Source organism: Miniopterus schreibersii (genome assembly GCF_964146895.1).
Source record: "Miniopterus schreibersii genome assembly, chromosome: 16".
Classification (NCBI taxonomy): Eukaryota; Metazoa; Chordata; class Mammalia; order Chiroptera; family Miniopteridae; genus Miniopterus; species Miniopterus schreibersii.
In genome coordinates this window covers 33,068,513-33,095,438 of record NC_138116.1, presented here as the reverse complement: position 1 = coordinate 33,095,438, position 26,926 = coordinate 33,068,513, and the positions used below count along the sequence as shown (strand labels likewise).

The window sequence follows — 26,926 nt, the reverse complement described above, 5'->3', positions numbered from 1 at the left end:
AAAATGCCAAGCCTACAGTTCCAGCCGTACAGGCTGAAGAACTCAGGCCACAGAGCCCCCGCGGCTGCTGCTGAGTGGCTGTGTGACACTAGGCAGGTGTCTTTCACTCTCTGGTCCTAATTTCTGTTCCGTACATTAAGGAAGTTGGCCCAGGTAATCCATAAGGTGCTCTCAGCTCTGCTGTCCTCAGGCTTTGCTCTGTGGTCTCTCTCTCCATTCCCTGGATTATCCCGCCTCTTTTCTCCCCGAATCCCAGCCTCCTGGCGCAGTCCTCCGTCTCCTAGGGGAGACTGCCTCAGCCCCGGGAATGTGCTGCTCTGGGCTTGGGGCTGGGGCACTGAGGGACCCTAGCCAGGTGCCAAACGACCCTGAGCAAAGTACCTTTGAAGTGAAGAGCCCCACAACCCCAGGGAAGCGCCCGAGTGGAGCCGCACCCAGGGGGGGCCCCCCTTGGGCTGGGGCCCTGTGTCGGGGCTCCCCTGTCCCAGCCTCAGCGGGAGGTCTGCTCTTCACTCCCAGGCCTCAGGGAGACATTTCTGAATTTCACGCTGGACGTGGATGTGCTGAAGCAGAGGAAGAGGCTACAGTGTTCGGACAGGAGAAGTTGTCAGAACCACCTTCAGGAGTGGAGCGGCGGGTCCCGTCTCTGTGAGCCCCGCGTGCTCGTCCCCATGGAGGGAGAGGCAAGTGAGGGGCTTGGAAGAGTCCAGAGGGGTCTGTGTTGTTGAGAGAACTGAGGGGTGTGTGATGAAGGCTGTCTGTCCGTCCCTACACGTTAGACAATTAAAATGATAGCAGCCCTGGCTGGGCGGCTCCCGCACACCAGGAGGGCGGTGGGTTTGATCTCTAGTGGGGTGGGGGGGGAGTATTGGAAGCAGCTGATCAATATCTCTCTCCCCCCCCTTCCCCTCTCTAGAAATCAATAAACATATCTCTCGGGTGAGGGTTAAAAAGAATAATAATAATAATAATAATAATAATAATAATAATAGATTGAGAACCACATACTGGCATGGGAGATGGAGTTAATTGTACCCAAAATCCAAATGAAAGAAACCTACTGAGATTGAACACTAACTGTCTCTGAGCTGCCCTGCATCTGCACAAAAAGGGAGATGCTCTAGCCGCTGCTTCTTCTCCTCCCCAGGTCATCGGCCTCGCCTGGTAACAACAGTGAGGCTGAGGGGCCTTCTCTGAATCCACATCAGAAGAACGGAATGAGAGAAAGTAGAAATAGAAACACAAAAGTTGTCCTTTACAAAGGTTTACTCCTGACAAAGGTGCCTAGTGACAGGAAAAAAATGTATTTGTCCGGACTCAGGACCTAGAACTTTGGACCTATAAGGATCATTTATTCCAACAACCTCATAAATTATGCTTTTGACTACAGTCTGTTCCCACACCCGCTCCAGTTGTTAATTGGATCAGGAAAGAGTTTCTAGCGAGTCTACGGTTTCTTTGAATAAGAGCGGGACTACCCTCTCCACAGGGGGTCTCCCTCATCTGCCGTCTCATGCTCAGAGCTTCTGCCCTGGCAGAAAGTCTCACTCCGAGAGAAGGGAAATGTTGTCCCAGGCCATCTCTTTATTCGGGCTCTTCCGTCTCTGACAGGCCCTCCATGCTGCTTTGAGAAATATCTTTGTCACACAGATGTGACCACGAGTCTTCCCTTTCACGCCTCCCATTTGCTCTCTGAATAAAGCCAAGTCAGTTTTTGACTCATGATGGCCAGAGCCCCTTTGGGGTTGGGGTGGAAACCATAAGGAGTTATGAGGCCTGAGGCCATAGGAGATCCAGGGAGGTTTTTCCAGCGCTCTCAGCAGCTCGGTTAGATGAAAGCTTCCCTTCAGCCTGGCTTATGTGGAAGAGGCTTGGGACTTCCAGCTCACCACTTTCATTGTTTATTTCTTATTATGGCTACACCAAAGTTAAAGGTCTTCTCCTTGTCATCTTCTCCCCACATCCAACTGCAACTCTGCATTCCCTGGTGGCTCTGCAGCTCTGTGAAGAGGACTGCTTCTCCAACATTAGTGTCAAAGTCAGCTACCAACTCCAGACCTCCAAGGGCCAGAGGGACCACCCCCACCCTGTCCTGGACATCTACAGAGAGCCCTCTGCCGTCTTCCAGGTGACTCTACCCACAGCTAGAACCAGACCCTCCGGGAAGCCATCCCCCAAAAGCACCTGCTCCCCTAACTTCAAAGAATGTTAGAATTGGGAGGGTCTTCAGACAGCATTTGGCCTCCGTGCTGCACAAGTGGGCCTCACTAGGGGGTAAGCACACCTCCAAATTACCACCCAACGCTAGTTCCTTCATGTTCACAGAGTGCTTGCTAAATATTTAATGAAGCATATGAATACATTGCCTGCCTTGGCAGGCTCTCTGATGGCCATGTGGTGGGGGGGTCCCGTGTCTACCCAGGGCCTGCCCAGGGCCTTCAGGCCGAATGTCTGGCCCACCAAACCTATACCCTACCAGGGGTATAAGCAGCAGGATCAATGTGTGCATTAAAGGGCAATAATTACGGTCAGCTGGAATGAATTGAGCCTCCAAAATTAAAACTAAAAAGCCAATAGTAGTTCATGCTGGCACAGAAAAGCTTCAGGTAGCATTTTACCCAAATGTTCTATGTTAATTAAATTATACAAGATTTTAGCTCCAGCTTTGGGCAATACCTAATGTATTAATCACAAATAGTAAATAGAGCCCCAGCTGGGTAGCTCCGTTGGTTAGTGTCATCCTGATAGGCCAAGGTTTCGGGTTTGAATCAACTAATGATGCATAAGTAAGTGGGACAACAAATCCATCTCTCCCTCTCTCTCTAAAAACACAAAACAAAACAAACAAAAAAACAACAAATAGTAAATAGAAATAAGAGAGCAACATAAGCAGGGTGACTGTTTTCACTGCTCATCTGCCCAGGAAGAGAGGCAATCACGTTCCTCTATGAACAAAGATTGCCATCTTAATTTTTTAGGCAAGAGACTTTATTTTAAATTTATAATAGTTTATTTATTTTGTAAAGAATTTTTTAAAAATTGGTATTGACAGCAAGTTAGATGCAGAAAAGATTGGGAGAACTAATATAATAAAGTTTTGTCAATAAGCAGATTATCACTAATTATATATATTTTGTTTTTAAACTTTATTTTGAAATTGTTGGCTTACTATAAAGTTATAAGAATAGTCCAAATAATCCCCATGCATTCTTTATCCAGATTTCCAAAATGTTAACATCTTCACAATTCATCACGTTTTATCACTCACATTGTTTATCGTTCTTTCTCACTATATATACAGACAGTACACATATGTATATACATGTACATTACTCACATTACACACATTTATATTTCTGAACCATTTGAGAGCAATTTATAGATGTGATGCCTCTTCAATATTCAGCATATATTTCCTAAAAAACAAGGACACTCTTATACAACCTCAGTGCAGTGATCAAAACCAGGAAATTAATAATAATGAAATGCTATTATCTAATTTATTTAAATTTCATCAGTTGTCCTATTCATGTCCTTTATTGCAAAAGAAAAAAATCTTTTTCTGCTGGTCCAGGATCATTTATTGCATTTTGTCATCACTTATCTTTGGTCTCCTTTAATTTGGAGCTGTTTCTCAGTCTTTAACAACTTCAGCATTTTCAAAGGGTACAGGCCAGTTAATTTGTAGAAAGTTTCTCAATTTGAATTTGTCTGGTGTTTCCTCATGATTATATTAGGTTGTGCGTTTTGGGCAAGAATTTCATAGACGTGATGTCCTTCTAAGTGCATCATATCAGGGGCCACACTGCTTTGACCCATTACTGGTGCTCTTCCTTTGATCATTAATCAGTATCTTATGGAGAGATGCTTTGAGATTATGCACGTATCCTGTTTAACATCCATTCACGATTCTTATTTTAATCCATGATTACTTTAATGGTTTGGCAAAGAAAATTTTTATTCCACTGGTAAAATGGATGAGGAGGGGTGCTTTGGTGTTAGTTTAAGCACACAGATGTTTCCAGAGAATGAGTTCTGGCTGGGAGCATAAGGTAGTTTAACCCTGCTCTCTCACTGGGATTAAGTGAAAGAGAGCAGGCTACTTGGCTATATTAAAAACAAAACAAACAAAAAAAAACTTTGCCCCAAACTGTTGACCCAGTTGGAGTATCAGGCTCTGACTTCTGCAAATCACATCTCCCTGCTCCAGGAAGTAGGTTTCCTTTCCAGCTCTGGGCTCCAGTCCTGCTCCAGGCCCTGGGTGCATCCTTGCATTAAGCTGCTGACGTGGTCAGTGGCCGCTGGGGAGATAAATGCAGAGATTTTCCAGTTAAGGAGCTGGCTGTTTCCTTCATAATAAAAAATAAACCCAGATTCTTTAGAAACTTTGATTTTTCAACTTGAACTAGGGCTTTTCAACCTTGACTGGGCCTTTGGACCCAACGTGACTCTCTGAGTTAGTTTGGTTTAGTATAGGCAAGATTGCTAGGGGAATAGTTAACCTCCAGAGAAGACTAGCCATGGGGTCAGAGGGCAAGCAGGACTGGACTGTGACCGTGCTTGGTCAGGTGTCCTTCATTTGTGCCCCTGCTGTTCCCACCTCTACTTGAAAGGACTAAGGAAATTCTTCCTCACATAGGTTTTCCTCCCCAGAATTTCAAAGTACATAGTGAGTTGTGAGTGTTGCTGCTTAATTCTCATGATAGAAATGTGGCAGGCATATCCACCATTCCATGAAGGTCACCCCATTTTTGACCTTGGCGAGAGGCCTGACTCATGGTATACCTGTGTAGGACCAAGCACACCCCCTGCCTGACAGACTGTCACCTGTCATCTGTTACCTGACTGTTCCTCCTCTACCCCTGACAGATCAAGGAATGTCACAGTCACAGCCATGTGACAACCCCAGCTGTCAGCCTTCACCTGCCTGTAACTGCACTTCTCGAGTAGCAGGGGGGACAGGCGTGTCCTAAGATCACGAGGCAGGCTGCTGGGGATGGCGGATCCCTGGGCTGATCCTGCCCCTGTCTCGTTACAGCTGCCCTATGAGAAGGCCTGCAAGAATAAGCTGTTTTGTGTTGCTGAGTTACAGCTGGCCACCACCACCTCTCAGTGAGTCGGATCCAGTGATCACCATTTCTGCAGTTAACTTCCTCCTGACGCTTACCTGGGCCAACCCTTCATCAGGATCAGTTGCTCACTCCCTTCTCCTTCCCCTTGTGGCCCACAAAGGGCTTTGCATTTATTATCTCATTGCTTCCTCAGCCACCCCATGGGGGAGGCAACAGAGATTTGCTTTCCCATTTTATAGATTGGAGAACAGACTCAGTAGTTGAGAGCCTGCATGGGGTCACAGGGGTCATCTGGTGGACTTGAACCCAGGTCTCTTGACAGCCCGGGCAATGCTATTTTCATAACCCAGTGTCTCCTGCTCCTAGAACCACCTCAGTTAGAGGTACCCTCTTCCCTGACTCACCTCTTAACCAAAGTACTTAATTCAGTAAATATTTAAACGTCTACTCTGTGCCAAAAAATGGAGCATCTATTCTGTGCCAAGCGCTCTAGGTACTGCAGATACAGCAGTGAACAGCACAGACACAGAGCCCTGCCCTCCTCCTGCTTTTAGGGGGAGAAGATAATAAATAAGTAAATAGCATGTTGTCAGGATGTACCATGAAGAAAAGTGATGCAGGGAAGGCGGGAGGGAGTGCTGGGTGGAGGTGGGGTGGCAGCTTTAAATCGAGTGGTCAGGAGAGGGCACGCTGAGGAGGCATTTTGGTACACGCAGGAGGAGGGCGAGAGATGAACTATGTGGGTATCTGAAGGAAGAGCAACGGCCAATGCCCTGAGGCAGGAGCACACCTGGAGGTGGGAGGAACGGCCAGGACAGCAGTGTGGCTGCAGTGGAACGAGGGAGAGTACTGTGTGGGCAGGGGAAGGTCGCACGGGCTGCTCAGGCTTTTCCTGGGAGCTGGGAAGCCAGAGGAAGGAATGATCTTTCATTTTCAACCCAATTATTCTTGCTGCTGTGTTGCAAGTAGGCTGTAGGAGCAAAGGCAGAGGCAGGGAGATAGTAAGGAGCTCTTATAACAACTCAGGTGAGAGGTGATGGTGACCTGGGCCAGTGTAGTAGCAATGAAGGTGGTTATACTCTGAAGTTAGAGCCCATAGGATTTGATGGCACACTGGATGTGGGGAGTGAGGGAAAGAGAGGGGTCTAAGACGTCTTTCAAGGTTTCAGATTGAGCATCTAGAACTGTGCTGTCCAATTTAAATTAATTAAAATTAAATAAGATTAACATTTCAGCCCCTCGGCTGTACTATGCACGATTCAGGTACTCAATAACCACATGAGTTTGGTGATACAAACAACACAGCTACAGACCATTTCCATTACTGCAAAAGCTCTACTAGGCGACACTGAATTCTAGGATGGCGGTGATGTTGAAAACTGAACGGGGGAAGCCTTTGGAAGAAGGCTTTGGAAGGCAGGGCGGGGAGGAAAAGATCACGAGTTTGGTTTGGGACACATGGTGGTCTTAAAATGCCCTCCTGGCTTCTAGAGCTGCGTGTGTAACACGGTACTGATGGCTAGTGCTAGAGCTGGTGCCGTGGGGAAGAACACTGCTCCCTGAGTCCTGGTAAGTCTTCTCATAGACATTTGCAGGAGTTGTGTTTCAAAAGTGCCCGGCTTAGCACGGCCCATCTCAATTGCTAAGGATCCAGTTTAAGACTTTTGAGTGCTTTGGAATCCAGCCTAACAAGCAGACAGGGAATTAATTACAGCCAAGCATGGCCCTCAGCCAAACCTTGTGAAGTAGGGATATAGCACTCACAGCTGGCCCTACATCACCCCCTAGTGTACATAGCAAGCAGTTGCTTCTTTTTTCAAAAGTAGCATTAAGCCTAGTCTTTAGCATCCAATCGTTTCAGTGGTTTCCGACCTTGTTGTGGACACAGATCTCCCAAAGAATCTAAAAAAACTATGGAGCCTTCTCCCTAGAAGATCGTAGGTGCATACATCAGTGTTTGCATTCAGGGCCTCTGAAACTGTCCCTGTTAAAATATTCTGAAGACTCTCAGACATTTTTTCTGGGTTCTAGAAGAGTATATCCAACTGACATTTCAGCTTCTCTACCTTTTTATCCTATAAACACCTCTGTCCACACCCCAGACTGAACTCCTCTGGTCAGCTTCCACCCTCTGCCCTTCCTCCCGCGGTCTCTCCTTCATCGGTCATCCTGGCTTTAAACTTGGGACTCATCCTGAGTCCTCTCTCCTTTTTGCTCTGCTCGCAAGTGCGGCCTTACCATCTCTGGTTCTATCCCTTCTCTCCATCCCAACCACTACTGTCTCATTTCAGGCATGTGTCCTCTCTCAGATGGATCTCCACAGCAGGCTGTCTCTGACCCCTCTCTCCCTCCAATCAATATGTGCTCTTCTCAGCTGTGACAAAAACAAAAACAACACAACAAAACACAATGGTTACTTCCCAGAGCTACATATTCTGCCTTTAACTGTTTCAGGTGGTTAGAAAGTTTTCTTTGTACTGTTGATACATTTTCCTACAGATTTCAATAGTTCTGCACTCTGGGGTCCCATAGCACCTCGGCCAACTGAACCCCCAAGTCTTCTCTTCACCAGGCTGAGCAAACCCACATTTTAAACCATAGCCTTTAAATTGGAAGGGCCTGAGTGATTTTGTAGGTGGGAAGTCAGAAAAGGGGCAGGGCAGGGGCAGTGTCTGTGTCGTGCACCGCTGTTTCTCCAGTGTTGAGCAGGGTATCTGGCACAGAGAAACTACTCCATAGAGGTGAGATGGATGGATTTGGGTAACGGAGGGCCTTGCCTAGGGTCACAGAATTGGTGGTAGAAAGGGGATTTAGATACAATTCTCCCAATTCCTTTTTGAGGCTGTTAGACCTCAGGCAAGTTAGTGAGCCTCTCTTGGCTTCTGTTTCCTTCTCTATAAAACGAAGAATCGCCGTCCTATTAGTAGGGTTTTTATGAGGATAAGTTGAGCGTGTGAAGCATTTTGCACAGTCCCTGGCACACGGGAAGTATTGAATAAATGGTAGCCATTATTATGTCACACAGAACTGAGGTGGGTATGGAGGTTCAGGTGTTTGCCTATGTTAAGAGGAAGAAAAGAGGCTAAATGTATCTTTTATGCAATTTATCTAAGGAGTTAGTTGAATGTGCTATTGCAGTGCATCGAGGTTTTTACAGAACAAATAAGCTGGTAACACTTATCTTTTGCCTACCCTGTGCAGGAAGGAATTGGTGATAGGTGTCACAAAGGAGCTGACGATGAACATTAGCCTAACTAACTCTGGGGAAGATTCCTACATGACAAGCATGGCTTTGAATTACCCCAGAAACTTACAGTTTAAGAGGATACAAAAGGTAACTATGACAGCAGTTTTGGGAACATGCCACTCAAGGCTTTTCCTCCCTGCATACCTGCTTTTTTATAGCAACTTCCTAACTCTGCCTCCAGCCTCATCTTGGTCCATCTAATAAATGATCTAAATTAACTAGTGGATCCCCTCCAATCCAACTGCATGCCATGGATCCAATCATGCCATTCTCTGTCTCACAAACTTTCAATGGTTCCATTTTGCCGCATGATCACTCCTCCCTCCCTGCCTGCAGCCTTTCTTAACCCAGCTTCTAAGAGAGAAATAATCTCTAATAAATTATCTAGGACTAAAAAGTAAGCCTGTTCTGCCATTCATCAGCCTGGGATTGCAGACACAAAGCCAACTGCAAGATACTAGGAAATGGTATTTCTCCCAAGAATCCCCTGCAGCTGTCAAGTATCATAACACTGAGCAATTCTGTTCTCTAAAGTCATTGGCAACTGGAAACTTTGCTGTCTGAAGCTGTATCTGTAATTATGAAACCATCTCACTCTTGTCTGGAGAGTCTAAGTCACTTCGACAAAGAGAAGCAGTCTGTATCCACGGCACAGAGCTGCACATAAAGCATTTCTGGACAAAGCTTTTCGCATCCATCTGAATAGTTTCCAAGGAAATGGGTCCCTGGGTCCACTTTGCAGTGCAGACCTGATGTTGAGTGACCTTTTGCACACAGCCCTGCTTTACTTTGAGCCTATCAAAACACTGCTTCATTTACATTTCACCTGACACCACCCTTGCCCAGAGTTCAGTAATAACTGCCTTTGTTTGCTAAGACACACCAGTGCACTTTTTCTCATTGTAATGAACCAATTAACTGGCTTTGTCAGACTACTGGTCTGTCCCTGATGGTCTTAGGCTATTTGCTCCGGATAGCATCCATTACATAAAAAGAATGAAATGATCTCCTAGCATCTAGAATGGAACTGATGATGCACCTTCCTTGGGAGAATTAAGGAAATAGTAGTTGCCCAGCTGGTGTTGCTCAGTGGTTGAGCATTGACCTATGAACCAGAATGTGACGGCTCAATCCCCAGTGGGAGGCATGCAGGAGGCAGCTGACCAATGACTCTCTCATCATTAATGTTTCTATCTCTTCCTCCCTTTGTCTGGTCAATAAAAACATATATATATATGAAAATAGTTGCTCAAATAATTTTCTGTATTCAGTGGTCCAGATGAGGAACCATGATTGAAAAAGGCAGCATGCTGGTGCAGGGGCTCATGTTAGCCTTCCAGCCCATCTCAGTACATTAATTTAACTGGCCTGGGGCCCAATTCAAATGTCTCCTTCCCCATGAAGACTTTCAGATTCCTCCAAGTTGGAATTCATCTCTTTCTCTGTACCTCTCACAAAACCACTCCTTAGGCCTTATATTTAAACGCAACCATCTACCACTGAGCCCTTCTGCCCAGCTTGTGAGGAAGACAGGGACCAAGTCTGATCTGTGTCCTCAGCTCCGGGCAGAGTGTCTTGAATGGTGCTAAATTGGTGTGAGGAAACTGCTCTTTTTTTTTTTTTGGCTTTTTAAGAATAGTCCTTTCTGTCTTAACAGCCTCCTTCCCCAAACATTCATTGTGATGACCCTAAGGCAGCTGCTTCTGTCCTGGTCATGAACTGCAAGATTGGTCACCCCATTCTCAAGAGGTCATCTGTGAGTGTTTGGATTGGCTGACTCTTCTTACTACCCTGGAGTTGGTATCTTCTACTTTCCTGCCTGATTGGAACCTCAGTTGCGGCCCCACACTTCCCTTTACTGTACAGGCAACCCATAGCTGTGCTTAGAACTGCCAAGTCTGCTCTGAAAGTAGGGAGTGGTGGGTGGGGGATACAGCCAAAGACAAATTGTTGGCTCACTACAGTACAGCAGAGTGAAGTAGCGGGTAGGATGGAAGGATCATCAGACCCAAAGTTATCCGTCCTGAGGTGAGTCCCTGACATGCCACTGAGGGTCTTTGTGCTGTGGGAATGTCAGACGTTTCCTCAGTTGTAAAGGGAAATAAAAAGCTTCCATGGACTAGCAAATGTGGACGCATGCTATGATACAAAAATGTGAGGAATAGGAACTGTTTCCCAGGTCTGTCTAGTTAGTAGGAAGTGGTTTGAATTGTGAGTGGTATAGTGACCATTTTTATTTTTTTAATAGGCGAACTTTTCAGTAGTTTGGCAGCTAGAGGAGCGAACCTTTCCAAACAGGACAGCTGACATCACCGTGACAGTCACAAAGTAAGTAGTACGTGTGTCACAGCAGACAGAGGCTATGGCCCTGGGAGCGATCTCCCTCCCACAGGCATGCATAAGAGCTATGGCTCCCTAACTGCCCAGGAAGAAGGGAACCTCAGTGAAAGCACCTGTGTCCCCAGAGTTATCAAAGATACTTAAAACATTCTTGACACATCAAGTAAAATTATGGTATAGTCTGGTAGAATGAGCCTTGGACTGGAGTTCTAATTCTGATTCATTTAACTTTGGGAAAGCTCTCATCTGTAAAACCTCTGTTTGAGGTTAGGGTGGGGTACAGTATTGGGAAAGGGTTCTCAGATGAGGGTGATTCTGCCCCTCAGGGCAATACCTGAAATTTTTGATTGACACGAATTAGGGGAGGGTGCTACTGGCATCTAGCGGGTAGGACCAGGGATGCTGCTAAACATCTTACAATATTCAGAACAGCCCCTCACAAAGAATTATCTGGCCCAAAATGTCAATATTGTTGAGGTTGAGAAACCCTTTGAAATCAACAGGTTTGGTCTTCTAGAAACTCTTCCACACACTGCTTATCTCCAAGAGCCCTTTCTTTCTTCTTTTTCTTTTCTTTTTCTTTCTCTTTTCCCCTCCTTCCCTTCCTTCCTTCGTTTTTATTGATTTTTGAGAGGGGGGAGGAAGAGGAATAGAGAGAAACCTCAATCAGCTGCCTCCTGCAAGCCTCCTACTGGGGACTGAGCCCACAATTCCGGCATGTACCCTGACTGGGAATCGAACCTGTGACCTCTTGGTTCATGGGTCAATGCTCAGCCATTACTAAGCAACACCAGCTGGGCCAAGAGTCTTTTATCTGACCCTTGATGACCCTGGGAAGCCAAGGTACAAAGCAGGTGTGCTGTGCACTGACACTCTTATTTCTTAGTGCCAATGAAAGAAGGTCTTTGGTTAGAGAGACCCACAGGCTTCAGTTCCGGCATGCCTTCATTGCAGTTCTGCCCAAGTAAGTACCTCCAAGGGGCCAACACCTGCGCGGCAGCTTCAGGCATTCTCTCTTGTGGATGGAACTGGTGGGCAGGCTGGATATGGGCACTGCCTTTCTTTGAGAGGAGGCTGCTTAAAACCCAGGCTCCCATTAATCTCTAGGACACTAACAGGTGGGTTCTAGAAACCCATGGTACTAATGAAAGTACTAGTGTCAAGCAGTCTTGCTACAAAAGGGTCCTGACATGATGCTAAGGAGGAAAGAAGAGGGACCATGGGGTTGAAGTGGAAGGAGAAAACTGAGGACACTGAAGAATGATAATTAGATGTAGAACTAGCCCAAATACATACTACTCAAATATTCTACCTGATCCCAACTGCCCTACCACCAATTTACACTTTGACATTTAGCTTTGATTCCTCTTAAGGATCTGGTGCCCTCTGCCCTAGTGTACCCAACTGGTAGTATTCAGGTTCACTTAAAACAAGGGGGCGTCAAGGCCTAACACATGTCCTCTCAATTGCAGACCATCAGTGATGTACATGAACACAAGCCAGGGGCTTTCTGACTACAAGGAACTCTCCTTCAATGTAAGTGCTTAATACTTAACATTGCAAAGCTACAAGTGGCAAAGCAACACCAACTCTGACTTCCCACTCTTTACTTTGCAGATCCATGGGGAAAATTTCTTTGGAGCTGAATTCCAGCTGCAAATCTGTGTTCCAATCAAATTACAAGGGCTCCAGGTTATAACAGTGAAGAATCTGAAAAAGACTCAGGTACTTAGGGGTGGTTCTTTATCACGATTGCATCTCTTTTCAGGGTGACTATGGATTCTCAAAGGTATAAAAACTAGAGTTCCAGAAAAAGAGTAAAAATAAGATTAGTTAAGCTGGGAACACATTAGGAATAAATTATCAAAGTCATGTTCAGAAGGAATATCAACCACCCAACACTTAAAGCAACATTTGTTTTCCTTCCCTAGATAAAAAGCAAAAACGCAAACCTTTTTAGTATCCACGGAGACATTTATTTTCCTGTTGAAAATCGCAAAATTCTATTTCTCTGTGACTGGCAAATAAGCTTGATAAATACATAGCATTTCTTGCAATGTCTCCCTATAAGCTGTCAACCATATTCCTTTGCCCCCCCCCCCCCCCCCCGGTCTGTCTTGGTCTCTACTTTGCTACAGCTTCTTGCCAGCCTGATGATACCTATAAGCTCTGATCAGTATGACAGCGCTGAGGCCTTGGGCTTTCCTGACTTTTTCCCCCCCTAGGCTATATAAAGTGTCAAGGCTCAAAAACGAAACTATGGAAAGAAACCCATAGAATAGACTCTGCTGACAGAAAGAGGGCTTATAGTTTGTAAACACTTGCTGTCATGTGTAGTTTATTTTCATAGAACACTTGTTTAAATATTTCCACAAATATTTTGGTTTCCACTTGGAAACAAAATTCTTGTTTGAAAAGCTGATTAGAATGGGAATTTCACCCTCCTCTGGGGATAGAGATTGAAAACCGCACTAGGGGCTTTTTCAAGACCAGCAGCCTTTCCATTTGGGGTGGGTAAGGCACCTCTGACTTACTTAAATAGACTGTGCCGGCAGAGCAGGTCAGTGGCAGAGCTGAAGTTCAGCATTGTCCTATGGAAATGCAGGATCTTTTTCTTCGTTTGCTTCATGGCAGGCGTGTTACATTTAGTCTTGAAGGTCATTTCTTTCAGAACCTTATCTGTGAGGTAATGTAGCCAGAGCACGTTACTATACGGGTGATACTCGCCCCAGCGGTTGCTGCTCTCCTTCCTCATTAGCCTGTAGATCTCAAACTGGTAGTCACCTTCACCTGTAAACAGGTCCTCATCCATGGAGATGTCACAGAAAACCACGATCCCATCCCGCTCCAAACGTGACAGGGTGTAGTCAATGATGTTGACTTGCACCCCACGGGTGGGGATGGTACCTGTCTTCCCGTTGAGGGTGTAGTGGACTTCTTTGAGGCTGGTTTTCTTTAAGAGCACATTCCCCCAGTGTAAGTCTCGGTGCTCAAAGTGCAGTGATGCCTCTGCCACGGCGAGGGATGCGGTGATCTGGTGTAGAATGCTCTTTGCAGTAGCTACGGAGGACAACCGCTTTCTCATTTGCTCTAAGTCAATCCCTCCAAACTCAAATTCGAGCACAATGAAGAGCTGGTCTTCCTTAAAAAAGTCAGGCCGGTCATTTGCAGACCCTTTGGTTGAGTTATAGTGATCCCAGGCTTTGAGGAGCAAGGGAGGGTAAGGTCCTTGAACACAGTGCACTGAGTTCAGCCCAATAAAGCCTTCTGTGCGGTTGCATACCTCATCAGACAAGAGGCTCAACTCTTTGGAGATGATGATCTCCGGAAGGATTTCCTCAAAAGTTTTCTGATGGGCTCCATTGATTAAATCTGGCCCTTCAATAGCAATGATTTTTAGGGCTACAGGTGTACAATTAGCAATTGTTCGAAACACTTCACCGAACACTCCTTCCCCAATCTTCTCACAGCATTCCAGTTTTTCCGTGGAAAGGCAAGAGCTAAAGGGGACAGGACCCTCCTGGTTGCATTCCCTATAAACCTTTTCAGCATCAGATGCCTTCTGGTCCGCGACATGTACGGTCTTTAAGGGGCTTAGCAAGTACATGGAAGAAGAGTGCCAAGGGGACTGAGCACTGTTTGTTCCATTCATGACAGGAGGGTTTGAATATTCTGATACAAGGGACCCAGAGGGAGAACTGGCAGCGGCATAGCTGCTGCACACTTCTGACACAGCAGTCACGATCTTCTTCTTGTGGAAACTGAAGGAAGCCCTGGCTTTGGTCCAAGAGCAGTCATTCTGTAAATGAGTCAGGTCCTGGATTAGAAATGAATCTCTTCCCATCTTTTCTCCCTTTTTAAACTGGTGGTAATGGAGGAGGGAGGTTTCTACTGCCTTCTGATGTCTCCTTTTCTGGCTTGGCCCAGTTCTCTCACGCCTGTTGATTTTCCCAGATACAGTACAGCCCTTGCAACCGTTGGCCTCATATTCTGTCTGGACAGCCCCTTGAGCCCCAATCTCTTGACAGGAATCCTGGCCTGTAGCACTCTTCTTTCGGATGCTTGACAAACCTGGGCTCTCCAGCATCTTCCCCATCAGTTCCCTTTCACAGCAGGGCTCCCTCATATTCTTCCCATCGGTGCTAAAGTCAGAATCCTCAGGGTTTCCTGAGTCCCTAAGGCTAAAGGGAGCTGACCTGAGGGTGGCACGAGCTTGGTGGGCCAACCTGGTGAACCTGCCTCCTCCCGTTGCTGGCTCCTGGGAGCAGGAATGAGGTGCGCGGTCCACAGAGGTGGGTTCCAGAGAGGCGGAGGGGCCAGTACCGATGACACTGTCTCCTGGCGCTGGGGACCCCAGGCAGGGGGCCGGAGAGGCCGGTAAGCTAAACAGGGAGGCGCTGGTGCCCAGCTCGCCGCCGTCCCCGGGCTGGCTGCACACACTGAGGCCCGGGCTGAGGCGGCCCGGGCTGCTGCTGGGGAAGGACGGCGATTCGAGTGAGTTGCAGGGGGTGCTGCATTTCCGCGGGGGCCGAGCTCGCAGCCTCAGGCGTCTTGGGGTCACGATCAGGCTCGGCCGGGCCTTGGAGATTCGACCGCCAGCTCGCCTCGGCCGCTGACCCACCTGGCTGCAGGAGAAGTCGGGGTCTTCAGAATCGTCGGAAGAGACAGACTGCGAGGGGTCGTCGCTGCTACTGGTGCTGCTGAAGACACGCTTTGGGTCTTGAGGCGCGAACCACTGCGCGCCAGCGCGGCCAGACCGCCACCGCGGCCCCCCGCCGCCCGCGGCCCCATAAGTTCGTAAAAGCCGGTTCCCGGGTGGCTGGAGCGACGCCGCCATAGCTCTCACCCGCCAAACGATTCAAATGGAAACACCGCGAGACTTCCTCCTCCGGGCGCAGCCGCCGACGCAGCCGCCGACGCCGACGCTGACGCAGACGCGCCCGCCCGCTCGCCTGCACGCCGGGTCCTAGCGCCCAGCCGCGCGCACGCGTGTTACCACGGACTCGCGGGAGCGGGCGGAGGGCGGACTCCTACGGCGATTTCGCCTCCTCAGGCGTCGCGGGGATGGCTCTCGTTTCAGGCTCGCACCGTGTGCACCCAGAGTCAGGAGCACGCTTGTGAGAGCGATCCGATTCAGGTGAGCCCGGCGGTCCCGAGAGGCCAAGGGAGGGAGGAGGGCCTGGAGCGGGTGACGAGAGAGGCCCGGATTCCCCTTTCCCGGGGCTCCCGGCGAAATCACTTGCCGGGCGGCCCCGACGCCCTCAGCCTCTTCACCGGGTCACGTTTGCCAAGGCCGCGGCTTGGCTTCCGCCAAGGTGAGCGGTGAAACGGCTCACATCCCCTGTCCCGGGGCCGTAAGGGGCCCTGTGCGCTGCGTGTTCAAGCAGCAGCTTTTCCGCGCGGAGAGGGATCGCGCTCACCGGGCTCCCCTTCTGCAGCGCGTGGAGGAGTGGCATTCCGTGAGCTGCGCCATCGCGTCGGATAAAGAAAATGTAACGGTGGCCGTCGAGCTCTCCGTGAGCCCATCCAAGCAGGTACTTGAGACTGTGAGACGCTCCAGATTGGATTGCCCGGCAGCTCACGGGCGTCTCTCCCCTTGAAAGGATGAGAGCTGGGTACTAGCCTCGCAAATAGCACCCACCTTGTGCCCCAACCTGTTTCTTACCCAGTTACTCTGGGTAACTTACCACCCCAGTAACTTTCTAGGAATTTCTTGGAGCTCCTCCCTTTCTCACTTGCCCATATCTGTTCCAACAGCAAGCTCTGCCGTTCCACCTCCAAAATGTATTCTAAATCCGTTCTCTTCCCTCCACCTCCACTGCTACTATGTAGTTCAGGCTGCCATGTTTCGTCCAGACTGTTGCAAGCTTCTAACTGCTCTTCTCGCCTCCCAACGTCCTTCACACAACAGCTATCTTTTAGAATCACATGTGCTTTCGAATACACTTAGGCTAAAATCCATACGTTTTCAGCGGTCTGCAAGGCAGTGCATGGTCTGCTCTCTGATTTCTTCTTCCACTTCATCTCCCCGTACGGCCCTCTTCCCGGCTTCTTATACTCCGGCTATTCTGTCCTTTTGTTCCTCTAGCTTGCCGTATTGTTCTGGCCACAGGACCTTTGCACTGGCTCCTCCTGCTGCATGACACTGTTCTCCCAGATCTTCATGTGTGTGGTTTCTCATATTCTTAATTGTAATCTTAGACTTTCCCTGACCTTTTGAGTATTCAAAAGCGGGAACTGCAGTCTAGTTTAACGTCTTGCAGTGATCCAGGTGACTGATGAGATCGGAACTGACTAAGTAGCTATGGGAATGGAGAAAAAGAGACAGGTGCAAGAGAAGCTTAAAAAAAAAAAAAGGAAACATTGTCAGGAAAACTGACTTGGGGTGGGTGGGTGAGGGTGTGCCATGAGGTGAAGGGAAAAAGAAGTTAAGGAATAGCTACAGGTTTCTTGCTAGGTGACTTTGTGGTTGCTGAGGCCATTGACTAGTCTAAGGAATACTAGAGATGGAACACGTTTAAAGGAAGGATGGGGAATGCTGTACAAAAACAGTTAAGTCCGTGTCTAAAAATGTGTTTCTGTCCCCCCTCCCCCTTATAGTTCCTAAGAGATGTGACTGAACTGCAGATCCTTGGTGAAATTTCTTTTGACAAATCTCTATATGAGGGGCTGAATGCAGAGAACCACAGAACTAAGGTAATCCCTGTCTGTTTTCTGGGTAGTGTCCTAGGAAAACTGCTTAGCCTTAGAGCCCCTGTCCAGGCACTCTGCTGTTGTCCTGTTCCTGTTTTCAGTCTTATCACCTCTGATCTTCACTCTGCCACCAACTGCCTCGGTGACCTTGAGCTAGTCAGCTTCTGCCTCAGTTTTTCCGTCTGTGAAATGAGGCAATTAAATGAGGCCTAAGCTGAGGAAGTCTAAGCTGAAATAACTAGGCTGCAACCAACAGCTACATATACTTTGATTTGAAAAAGTATTTAAAAAAATTCCAAAGTGAGAAATTACTGTTTGTATGCGTTAATTCTTTCTAGTATATAGTATCAGAGTTTAGGTACAGCACCAATCAGTTACAATACTCAGGAGTGCATACTCCTTTGACAAGTTTTAGACTAAGTGCTAGAACTCCTGGGATTTGTTTTTGCAGAAGTATCACCACAGGTCACATGGACGTCTGCCATCTATGGGCCAAATGCTGTGTGCTCCCCTGAGTTGTCATTCTTGTTGACACTTACCGAGATGTGCTGCTGGCTTCAGAGATGATCCATCTGTGAGCTCTTTGGTTAGGCATGATTCATGATGGGAAGGAATGTTAAGAGAGTGAGACTAGATTGCTAAATATTAGATCCTCTGATTTTCTTTCTGGAGTAGGAGGAGAAAGGAACAGTTCTCTGGACATGTCAGGAATAACATTTCCCTTTATTTTTAGGCATTTCCAATACAGAAAATGATATGGAAGAAAAAGAAGTGCCCCATTATCCCACTGCCCAGATTTTTTTAAAAATCAGATAAGGCTTTAGAAGAAAATCCAAGCCTTACAGAAAGATACCAGATGAAAAACAATGGTTTCTTCACTCCCCCCTTCCCACACCCCAAGTCCCTCTTCGCAAAGGGAGTTATTGTTAACAGTTTCTTACATGCATGTTCTTAAATTATTTATTTATATACTTATCTCTCTTAATGACATTTTTATTTCTACAGTATAGATTCCTTATAATTATTTTTTAAAAATTCAGTACCCTAAGCAAAGTATTAAGTAGTTCCTGACAATGAGCACCTGACTTACAGTGAATCTATGAGTAGCTGTATATCCACATGCATTTCAGCTGCAAGTAAGGGAAGACTCCTGCATATGCACCATAAAGGCATCTGTTTATCTAGTCAGGGAAGCAGACCAGGGCCAGTGGCCTGGCTCCTTTGAATCTTGTGCACATGGTCCGTGTGCTGATGATGCCTTCCCTGGTGGCCAGCATAAAGTTTCCACCTTTTCCTGTGCTTTATTTTCACATGGCAGAATACAGAGTAGGAAGCAGGAAGTCAGTAGCAAAAAGGACTTTTCTTCATGTGCCTTCCCTTTTTAGGGAGGGAAATTGTCCTAAAAACTCCCAGCACATGTCTATCTCCCTTACGCCATTAGTGAGAACTGGATCTCACGTCAGTCATCAGCAAAGGGGACAACCAAGCTTTGTCATGGTTAGCGTAGACCATCGTGATCTCTGAACAGAATCTAAAATGAGAGTGGCTGTTGAGTGGGCCCCCATCAGTGTTGGCTACAAGCAGTGGTGCCCTGTGTCCTGCTTCTCCCTTTACCTCCACCAGGGCAGCTTCTGGGCACTTTGGAAACCTGTGGGTTTGGAAGAGGGAAAGGGAAGAGACTTTGAGAAATAGGAGCATTTCTTCTACTCAAATCTGGCCTGTTAAACCACTGTCACCTTGGGACTTCCTTTCATCACTTTCCTAAACCCAGGTTCTCACGCCCTTTTTTTCCCTCTACCTGGTTTCCATAGAAGAAAAAACCAGTTCTCTTCCAGTTCTTCCTCCCTCTCTGTTGCTTTGCTCCTTCCTACTCTCAAGGCCTAGAACTTAATCCTCTTAAATTCAGCTATGTAAATAGTGCCTAGAGGGGCAATCCTAAAATGTAACCAGCATTTGTAATTTAATTAGAAGAGGCTTTAAAGATACATTTGTCCAGCCCTCTGCCCCATACAGAACTTCAAAGTATTGCTGACCTTGATGCTTAAACACTTGTGTGAAAGGAACTCTGTTTTGAGCAGGCAGAGAAGATTTTTTGTTTGTTTGTTTTTATTTATTTATTATTGATTTTAGAGAGAGAGGAAGGAAGAGAGAGAGAAACATTCATTTGTTGTGTCCCATACGCACCCTGACCAGGGATCGAAGCCTCAACCACAGGACGATGCTTAACCAACTGAGCCACCTGGCTGGGGCCAGGCAGAGTTTGTATGGCCCTTTGGCCCCACTTAAGTCCTGGGACCATGCTCTGGCCATGATGTGTATGTGGGCCACAACTTGGGGCGGTCATGTCTGAGTCTCACTTGGGAAGCACATCGCTTGAGCTTTCCATCTGATCCCTGTTAGAAGACAGCCTAGACTCTGAAATTGAGAGAGCCTTTAGACAACAGTGCTGCGGACGGCTTCTAATGGAAGAGCTCTACAGGTTGTACACACGGATGCTGTTTTGCATTTCTTTTCGTGTCTTGGAGGTAACATACACTTTAGTCCGGTGAGGAGCAGACCAGTATCTTTGTCATGAATTTCATGTGGGGAAAAATGTATTATCAGACTTTAGGGATTCGTGGAAGCTCAAAAACAGCTGTCAGGACAGAGCTGGAAGGACTTAGAGATCATTTACAATAGGCCATCATTCTGAAGATGATGAGGTTGGAGATCAAGGGTATATAATGGCATAGCTGGTATAGAATCTTAATTTTCTGTCAGTCTTTAAAACTTAAAGACCTTAATCCTGTGGGACCCTCTGTTAAACTGTCAGAGTCCTTAACAGAAGATCAGACTCTCCTGACAGACTTAGCTCTATTTCTGTATCATCAAAATAGTTTCTATAAAGTGTTTTGGTCATTAGATCATGTTACTGTGCTCTTTCCCCCCAGTTTTTGTTCTGTTTGCTTGTTGAGATTCCTGTTGATTTATCTAGCTCAGTGAGTGTCAAAGGCATTCTTTACTTGTGTTACAGTGTTTTATCTCCAGCACTTCCTTTTGGTTCTTTCTTAAGATTTCCATCTTTCCACTTACATCACCCATCTGTTCTTTGTCTTTGTTCTTGAATGCTGTCTAATTTATCCATCAGAGCCTTTAGCATATTAATCAGAGTTGTTTTAAATCCCCTGTCTGATAATCTAACATCTTTGCCATGTCTGGTTCTAATGCTTGCTCTGTCTCTTCAAATTGTGTTTCTTGCCTTTTGGTATGCCTGGTCATTTTTTTCTTGACAGCTGGACATGATGTATTAGGTAAAAGGAACTGCTGTAAATAGCCCTTTAAAGTGACGTGGTGGTGAGGTGTCGGGGGAGGGGGAAGTGTTCTGTCATCCTATAAGTAGGTCTCAGTCTGTTAGTGGGCCCATGCCTCTGGACTGTGAACCTCACAAGTGTTTCTCAGGTTTTTTCCAACCACCATAGGTGGGACAGGACAGCTGGAGTGGGCTCAAGTATTTTCCTTCCCCCACCCAGGTGAATTAGGCTCTGATAATACCCCAGTAGGTTAGGCTGTGGTTAACTTGTTTCCCTTGAGGAAAGGCCTTGCTAGAACAGAGTGCTCTGCCCCGGCTGGTGTGGCTCAGGTGGTTGGACATTGTCCTGTGTACCAAAAGGTGGCTTGTTCAATTCCGGTCAGGGCACATGCCCGGGTTGCAGGCTAGATCCCTGGTAGGGGCATGCAGGAGGCAGCTGATCCATGTTCCACTATCACATTGATGTTTCTCTCTCTCTCTCTCCCCCTCCCTGTCTCTCTAAAAATCAATAAACTATTATACATGAATTATATTATTTTTAAAAAGAACAGAGTGCTCTCGTGTATTTCAAAATGGTTCCTTTCCCCCTCCCCCTGCTGGGGAGGGAAGAGATTTCCCCCCAGTATTTACTGTGGGAACCTAGTCAGGCTCCTGGAGGTAAATCTCAGTGTGGTGGGGGCTCCCTTATGACTGGATTCCCTGGAGTTTTTAACTCTTAGAATTGTCCACGCTGAGCCTCCAGCAATTCATCAGTTACAGTTCAGGTTTCCTACCCCAGCACTGTGAGCCTCTGTTCATATTTTGCTCCTTAAAGTAACGTGTGGCATTTTTTTCTCATTTGCTTTACCTGACTTATTAGATGACCTCTTTGTCTTGTTCTAGATCACTGTCATCTTCCTGAGAGAGAAGGAGGACCTGCCTTTGCCTCTCATCATTGGAAGCAGTGTTGCTGGCCTTCTGGTTTTGGTTGTGATTATAATCATCCTATTCAAGGTCAGTTCTGTCATGTTCACAGAGGCTCTGGGGTTGGGCACAGTGCTGCTGGGAACAGCTAGCCCCGGACTTAGAACATCTGCCCTGGCCATGGGGCCACTTTACCCTCTTCTTCAACTGCACATCTATTTAGGCAAGTGAGTAAGACCGTTTCTGTCTGAGAAAGATAAAAATCTAGTGGAAGTACTGGAGTACGGAGAGATCGTCCTGAAACAGATTTGGTGGTTGTTTCCCTGCTTAAATCCTTTCCTTTCCTTCCCCTCTTTGAAGGTTCAAACTCTTTTTCTGCCGTTCAAGACTCTCCACTGCCTGGCCTCTACCCATTTGCCCTTAAGTCTTGCTTTTTTCTCCAGAGGTTGAACTAAATAGGTCTGCGTCCTACTGCTTGTAGTCAGGCTATCTACACACACACACCCACCCCCCACCAGGCTCTTCCCCACTTTTTCACCTTGCTCACCTCTCCTCTTAAAACTCAGCCTAGAGAGTCCTGAGTCCTCTGAGCTGAGTGTATGCTTTTCTGTGAGCTCCCTTCTGGAAACCCTTCCAAGTGGCACTGCTTGGTAATTATTTCTCTTTCTGCTGGACTGTGAGTTTCTTGATGTAGGAGACTGTACTTGATCTTCTGGCCTCAGCATAGTAGGCCAAGTACTTTTATATAAATAAGATCCAGTACAGCCAAAACTAAAATACTTTGCTCAGTTAGTTAAGTTAAAAAGGTTAAAGAGCTCTCGGGGTTCAGAGAAATGTCAAAAATCACTTCTCACTGTGGAATGAGCACCAGGAAAGGCTTGTGGAAAAGGCAGTATTTAGGACGGGTCTTAAAAGATTGTATTATCTGGGGGAAACTCAGAGGAAGCGTGAGAGGCTCAGGAGTATAAGGGCTGTTTTGGCAACAACCACATAAATGGTTTTCTAAGACAGATGGATATCTTCGGTCTGTAATTGGGCTTCCCTTCCCTTTGTTTTAGTGTGGCTTTTTTAAAAGAAAATACCGAGAACTGAACTTGGACAGCATAAGGAAGGCCCAGCTGAAATCAGAGAACCTGCTCATGGAAAGTGAGGACCAGCTCGCTCATCCTTTGGGGGAGAGTATCAGCAAGTCCTCCAACTCCTAGAGACTTGGTCTCATATTGGTGACTTGTTCCTTTAGGATGATCCAGGGCAGAATCTAAGAAATTGTCTGTAGGATATTGTTTTTTAATAATACATTGTTCTAAAAGTGTCTGTGCATTGTGCAAAAAATAAACTTGGGAAAGATTTGATATTAAATAGTATTAAACTGTTTTCTTTACAGAAGTGCCTTTAATATGCACATATACTATACTTCATGATTTCCCCCCCCCTCCCAAGAGATTATATAGTGTTTTTCAACCTTGCTTGTCTAAGAATTCTTTTTCTTAGCATTTCTATTAATGTCTCCCAAAATAGTGTGCTATGAAGTTTATCTTGCAGGGACAGTAGTTGAAAGCGATTCCTAGTCTGGTATTTCAAGATCCTCAGCTCTTGCCTATTATTTTATATCAGGCCACAGAAAAGCACCCTAGGACAAATATAAAAAATACAAAACCAAAAGTCATCAAAACTGGAACTAGGAAGGAGAGGAGAAGACAAGACCAAGACTTTGTTCTGTAGTTTCATTTCTATTGTGTGTATGAACATGTCTACTGACTAACACTGTGCCAGTCCTTTACCTGGCTTCCTGCTTAGTGAATTGCTCAGAAACACTTTCCTTCCCTAGTGAACAGTGGCACCAGAAGAGAGCACTGGTCCGCAGGGTGTGGAAGCTGGCCTGGGAGCGGGCAGGGGAGGCATACAGGGATCAGGGCCTGGTTATAGACTGGCCGTGCTCTTAGTATCTTATTTTTTATTTTTATTTTTTAAATATATCTTTATTGATTTCAGAGAGAGGAAAGGAGAGGGAGAGAGAGAGAGAGAAACATCAATGATGAGAGAGTCATTGATCGGCTGCAGCCCGCAACCTGGGCATGTGCCCTGACCAGGAATCGAACCCTGATCTCCTGGATCCTAGGTCGAAGCTTAACCGCTGAGCCACGCCCGGCCGGGCAGTATCTTATTTTTATGGTCCATTGCTGTTAGGGCTTGACCACATCTTATGGATTATAAAAGTTATTGCAAAAACTTAAATGATGCTGCAGTATATAATGTAGAAAGTAATACTTGTGATCCCTCAGTCGTCTTTGTCTAATTGAGACGCTTTCATTATTATTTCTTTTCAATTTTATTTTTTTCTGAAATTTATGAGTTTCTAAGGTGTGAATTAAGGATTTAACCTGAGCGGGTTTTTTTCCAGAAGCATAAGTGATTCACAGCATCACTTATTAAAATACCTAACCACTTCCTGTGCTTACTCACGCTCTGCCCAAGTCAGGGGGCCTGGAAGGCTGTAAAGATCTGAACTTCCCAGCAGTGGGTTTCTAGCCTAGGTCTCCCAGTGAGAGTAGGAGGTGGGCAGATGGGAGAAGTCCTTCCCCTCGTTCTGCGAGCAGTGGCAGAGGCAGATGAGTGCAGGTGCCTGAGCAGCAGCATGACAGCGTGGGCTCCTGTGGAGGTGGCTTCCTGCAACTCCTGACCTCTGGGTGACACCAGCTCTGCTATTTTTATTTTTCCGCCCTTTCAATAAACTCGAAACTTAGGTCTCTGAATAAATCTCTCTCTTCTTGAAATATCTAGAGTGGTTTCTGTTTTCTTGAAAACCTTGAGTCTACCTGTTATTTCCAAATGAACAGCAAGTTGTCTCTATCATTTATTGAAAATGCTCACTGATGATTTGAGATTCTGCTGTTATCATTTATGAAATCCCTATATATGTACATATATGAATTCCGGAAATTTAGTTTTGTTTCATGGATCCCTTTATTCCTGTATCAGTACCACTATTGAAGGATCACATTTTTTCATAATTATGCAAGTAATAAATTCAAAACAGCACAAAGTTATCTAAAAAATAAAAAGTTCTGCCCTGGCCCATGTGGCTCAGTGGTTAGCACGTCGGCCTGCACACTGAAGGGTAATGGGTTTGATTTCCAGTCAAGGGCACATACGTGGGTTGCAGGTTTGATCCCTGGCCCCATTCGGGGCACATATGGGAGGCAAGCAGTTGATGTGTCTCTCTCACATCTATGTTTCTCTCTCTCTCCACCCCCCCCCCCCCATTTCTCCCTCACTTCCACTCTCTAAAAATGGATGGAAAAATATCCTTGGGTGAGGAGTAACAGAAAATAACTAAAAAATGAAAAGTTCCCCTTTCCTCTCCCATTTCTAATCTCTTTTCCCAAAAGCAACCACTGTTAATAGTTATTCAGATATTCTTTTAAAATAATTCTATGCATATATCAGCATAAACTTTTTAAATGTATCAGTGAGATTAGATTGTTTATAGTGTTCTGCCCCTTGTTTTTTCATCTAATGACTTAGTCATTTTTATTTTTATTTATTTATTTAACCCTCACCTGAGGATATTTTTCCCATTGCTTTTCAGAGAGAGCGGGGGAGAGAGAGAAACATCGATGTGAGAGACACATTGATTAGCCGCCTCCTGCACGGGACCATGCTCAACCAACGGAGCCACACCACCAGGCCGAACTCTGCTTTTTGTTTTTGTTTTTTGTTTTTTAAAAAGCTTTTCAGTTGATTCTCTTGGATTTTCTAAAGAGAAAATCCAGTCTGCAAGTAATGGTAACTTGGAGTCTTTCACCCTTGTGTGTGATCACTTCAGGAAGAGTTGTCCTAAGCTTTCAGGAGGTAGCTGGATGCACCTAAGTGGACAATTTGCTACTTCAGTTGACTTTTGTTTGTTTTTTAAATCCTCACCTGAGGACCTGCCTAGAGAGGGGGGAAGGGGAGAGAGGGTGCAGGGAGAGAGAAACATCGATTGGCTGCCTTCCTAGGCCCCCGACCAGAGATTGGTGCACAGCATAGCACTCTGAGCAACTCTGGCTGGGTTGGTTTGACCTTAATTGATCAGTGGAAAGATATTTTGAGAAGCTCATAAGTATATATGTAGATATACTCTGAAAGTGAAACCAGAGCAAACGTGAAGTTGTTTGTCACAGCCTTGCCCCATCCTAAGAAGCTGAGGGAAGCAGTTTTGCATGAAACTTTCTAGGCCGTGTCCTGTGCATTTGCAAATAGTGCTCACCTATATACATATACAATACATAGGGTTGTTTTCTTTCACATAAAGAGGATCATATATTCTACCATTTGTGACTATATGCAAGGAGTGATGCCAGAAAAAATGCTGCTGCTAAAGGGAGGGTGGGCGTGGGGATAGGGAGAGGTGGTACCTGGGGTTAACATGTCTATGGGGAATTAATAAATCTGTCTAGCTCCTTGCAATTTGTAAAGAAGCACTTTCAGCTTTTTCCAAAAATGGACTGAAAGATATTTTTGTAGTCTCCACGCAGCGCCAAATAGCTTTCCGGAAGGATCGAACCATGGAAGATGGGTATCAGCCATAAGAACATGTCCTGAGATCTCCATTTTCACTTCGCTTGTTTGCTTAATGGGTATATAATTGTAGCTCTAGTTATCTCTGTTGGCAAGACCGTGTATTTTCCTATGAAATAAGGTGAGTTTTTTTGCTCGAGACTTTTTCTCTTTTGTCCAGTTAAAATGTGGCCCCGGTATTTTCTCATTAGCTCTTCCTGAACTGTGCCATCTGGGTTAGAAGAGGTGCGTTTCTCCTGAACTTCAGAGCCTCTGGGCAAGTAAGGGATTTGATGAAGTAGAATTGGAGAGCAGTGTGCCCTCCAGGATGGGGGGTCCTGGCAGATTTGCTGGTGGGTGTTAGGAAGCAGCAGGTGTGGTTTCTGGGGGTGAGTCCTCTTCTGTGCAGGGCCTGGAAAGAGGGCGTGGACTAGCCCTGCCCAGAGCTCTGGCAGATGTTCTCAGGCTCTGGTCCTACCCTGGGGTAATCTTTCCTTTTTAAAGCTGTGAGGTCTGAGATTAGGTTGGAATGCTGGAGTGGGAAGAAACCCTGACCCACGTTGGTTCCCCAAACCTTTTAGATTTCCTAGTCTAGGGCAAGGCTACTGGCCTAATTCCTGGAACTTACACTGGGTCTTGGGGTGCTTTGCATCCTAGATGAAGAACTCACCGGTGAGTTGGCTGGCTTGTTAAGGACTCTAAGTCAGGGATTTCTAACTCTTGCGTGTGCCATAGGCCCCTTTGGGGGTCTGGTGAAGTCTATGGACCCCTTCTCATTATTTTCCAACATTGTATTATAAAAACGTCCAAATATACAGGAAAATTAACAGTTTACTATGTTTG

General features: G+C 46.2%; 2 protein-coding genes across 2 annotated transcripts in view; one reads left to right on the top strand and one right to left on the bottom strand.

Moving 5' to 3' along the window:
* Window positions 1-22,906, top strand: part of ITGAE (integrin subunit alpha E) — a gene marked incomplete at its 5' end in the record, with an annotated part of 46,518 nt that extends 23,612 nt beyond the window's left edge. The window contains 14 exons of the mRNA XM_081162037.1: window positions 520-683; window positions 2,000-2,128; window positions 5,039-5,112; window positions 8,274-8,406; window positions 9,977-10,075; window positions 10,568-10,647; window positions 11,546-11,623; window positions 12,132-12,195; window positions 12,277-12,384; window positions 15,740-15,796; window positions 16,098-16,193; window positions 17,260-17,355; window positions 21,524-21,634; window positions 22,603-22,906. Of these exons, the coding sequence (XP_081018163.1) occupies window positions 520-683; window positions 2,000-2,128; window positions 5,039-5,112; window positions 8,274-8,406; window positions 9,977-10,075; window positions 10,568-10,647; window positions 11,546-11,623; window positions 12,132-12,195; window positions 12,277-12,384; window positions 15,740-15,796; window positions 16,098-16,193; window positions 17,260-17,355; window positions 21,524-21,634; window positions 22,603-22,749 (1,436 nt within the window). The 3' untranslated portion in view covers window positions 22,750-22,906. The remainder of the gene's footprint in view (window positions 1-519; window positions 684-1,999; window positions 2,129-5,038; window positions 5,113-8,273; window positions 8,407-9,976; window positions 10,076-10,567; window positions 10,648-11,545; window positions 11,624-12,131; window positions 12,196-12,276; window positions 12,385-15,739; window positions 15,797-16,097; window positions 16,194-17,259; window positions 17,356-21,523; window positions 21,635-22,602) is intronic.
* HASPIN (histone H3 associated protein kinase) lies at window positions 13,110-15,573 on the bottom strand. Its single transcript, XM_081115647.1, has one exon. It carries the CDS (start codon window positions 15,494-15,496, stop codon window positions 13,190-13,192), a length of 2,307 nt encoding a protein of 768 aa, XP_080971773.1. The 5' UTR covers window positions 15,497-15,573; the 3' UTR covers window positions 13,110-13,189.
* Window positions 22,907-26,926: the final 4,020 nt, after the last annotated feature.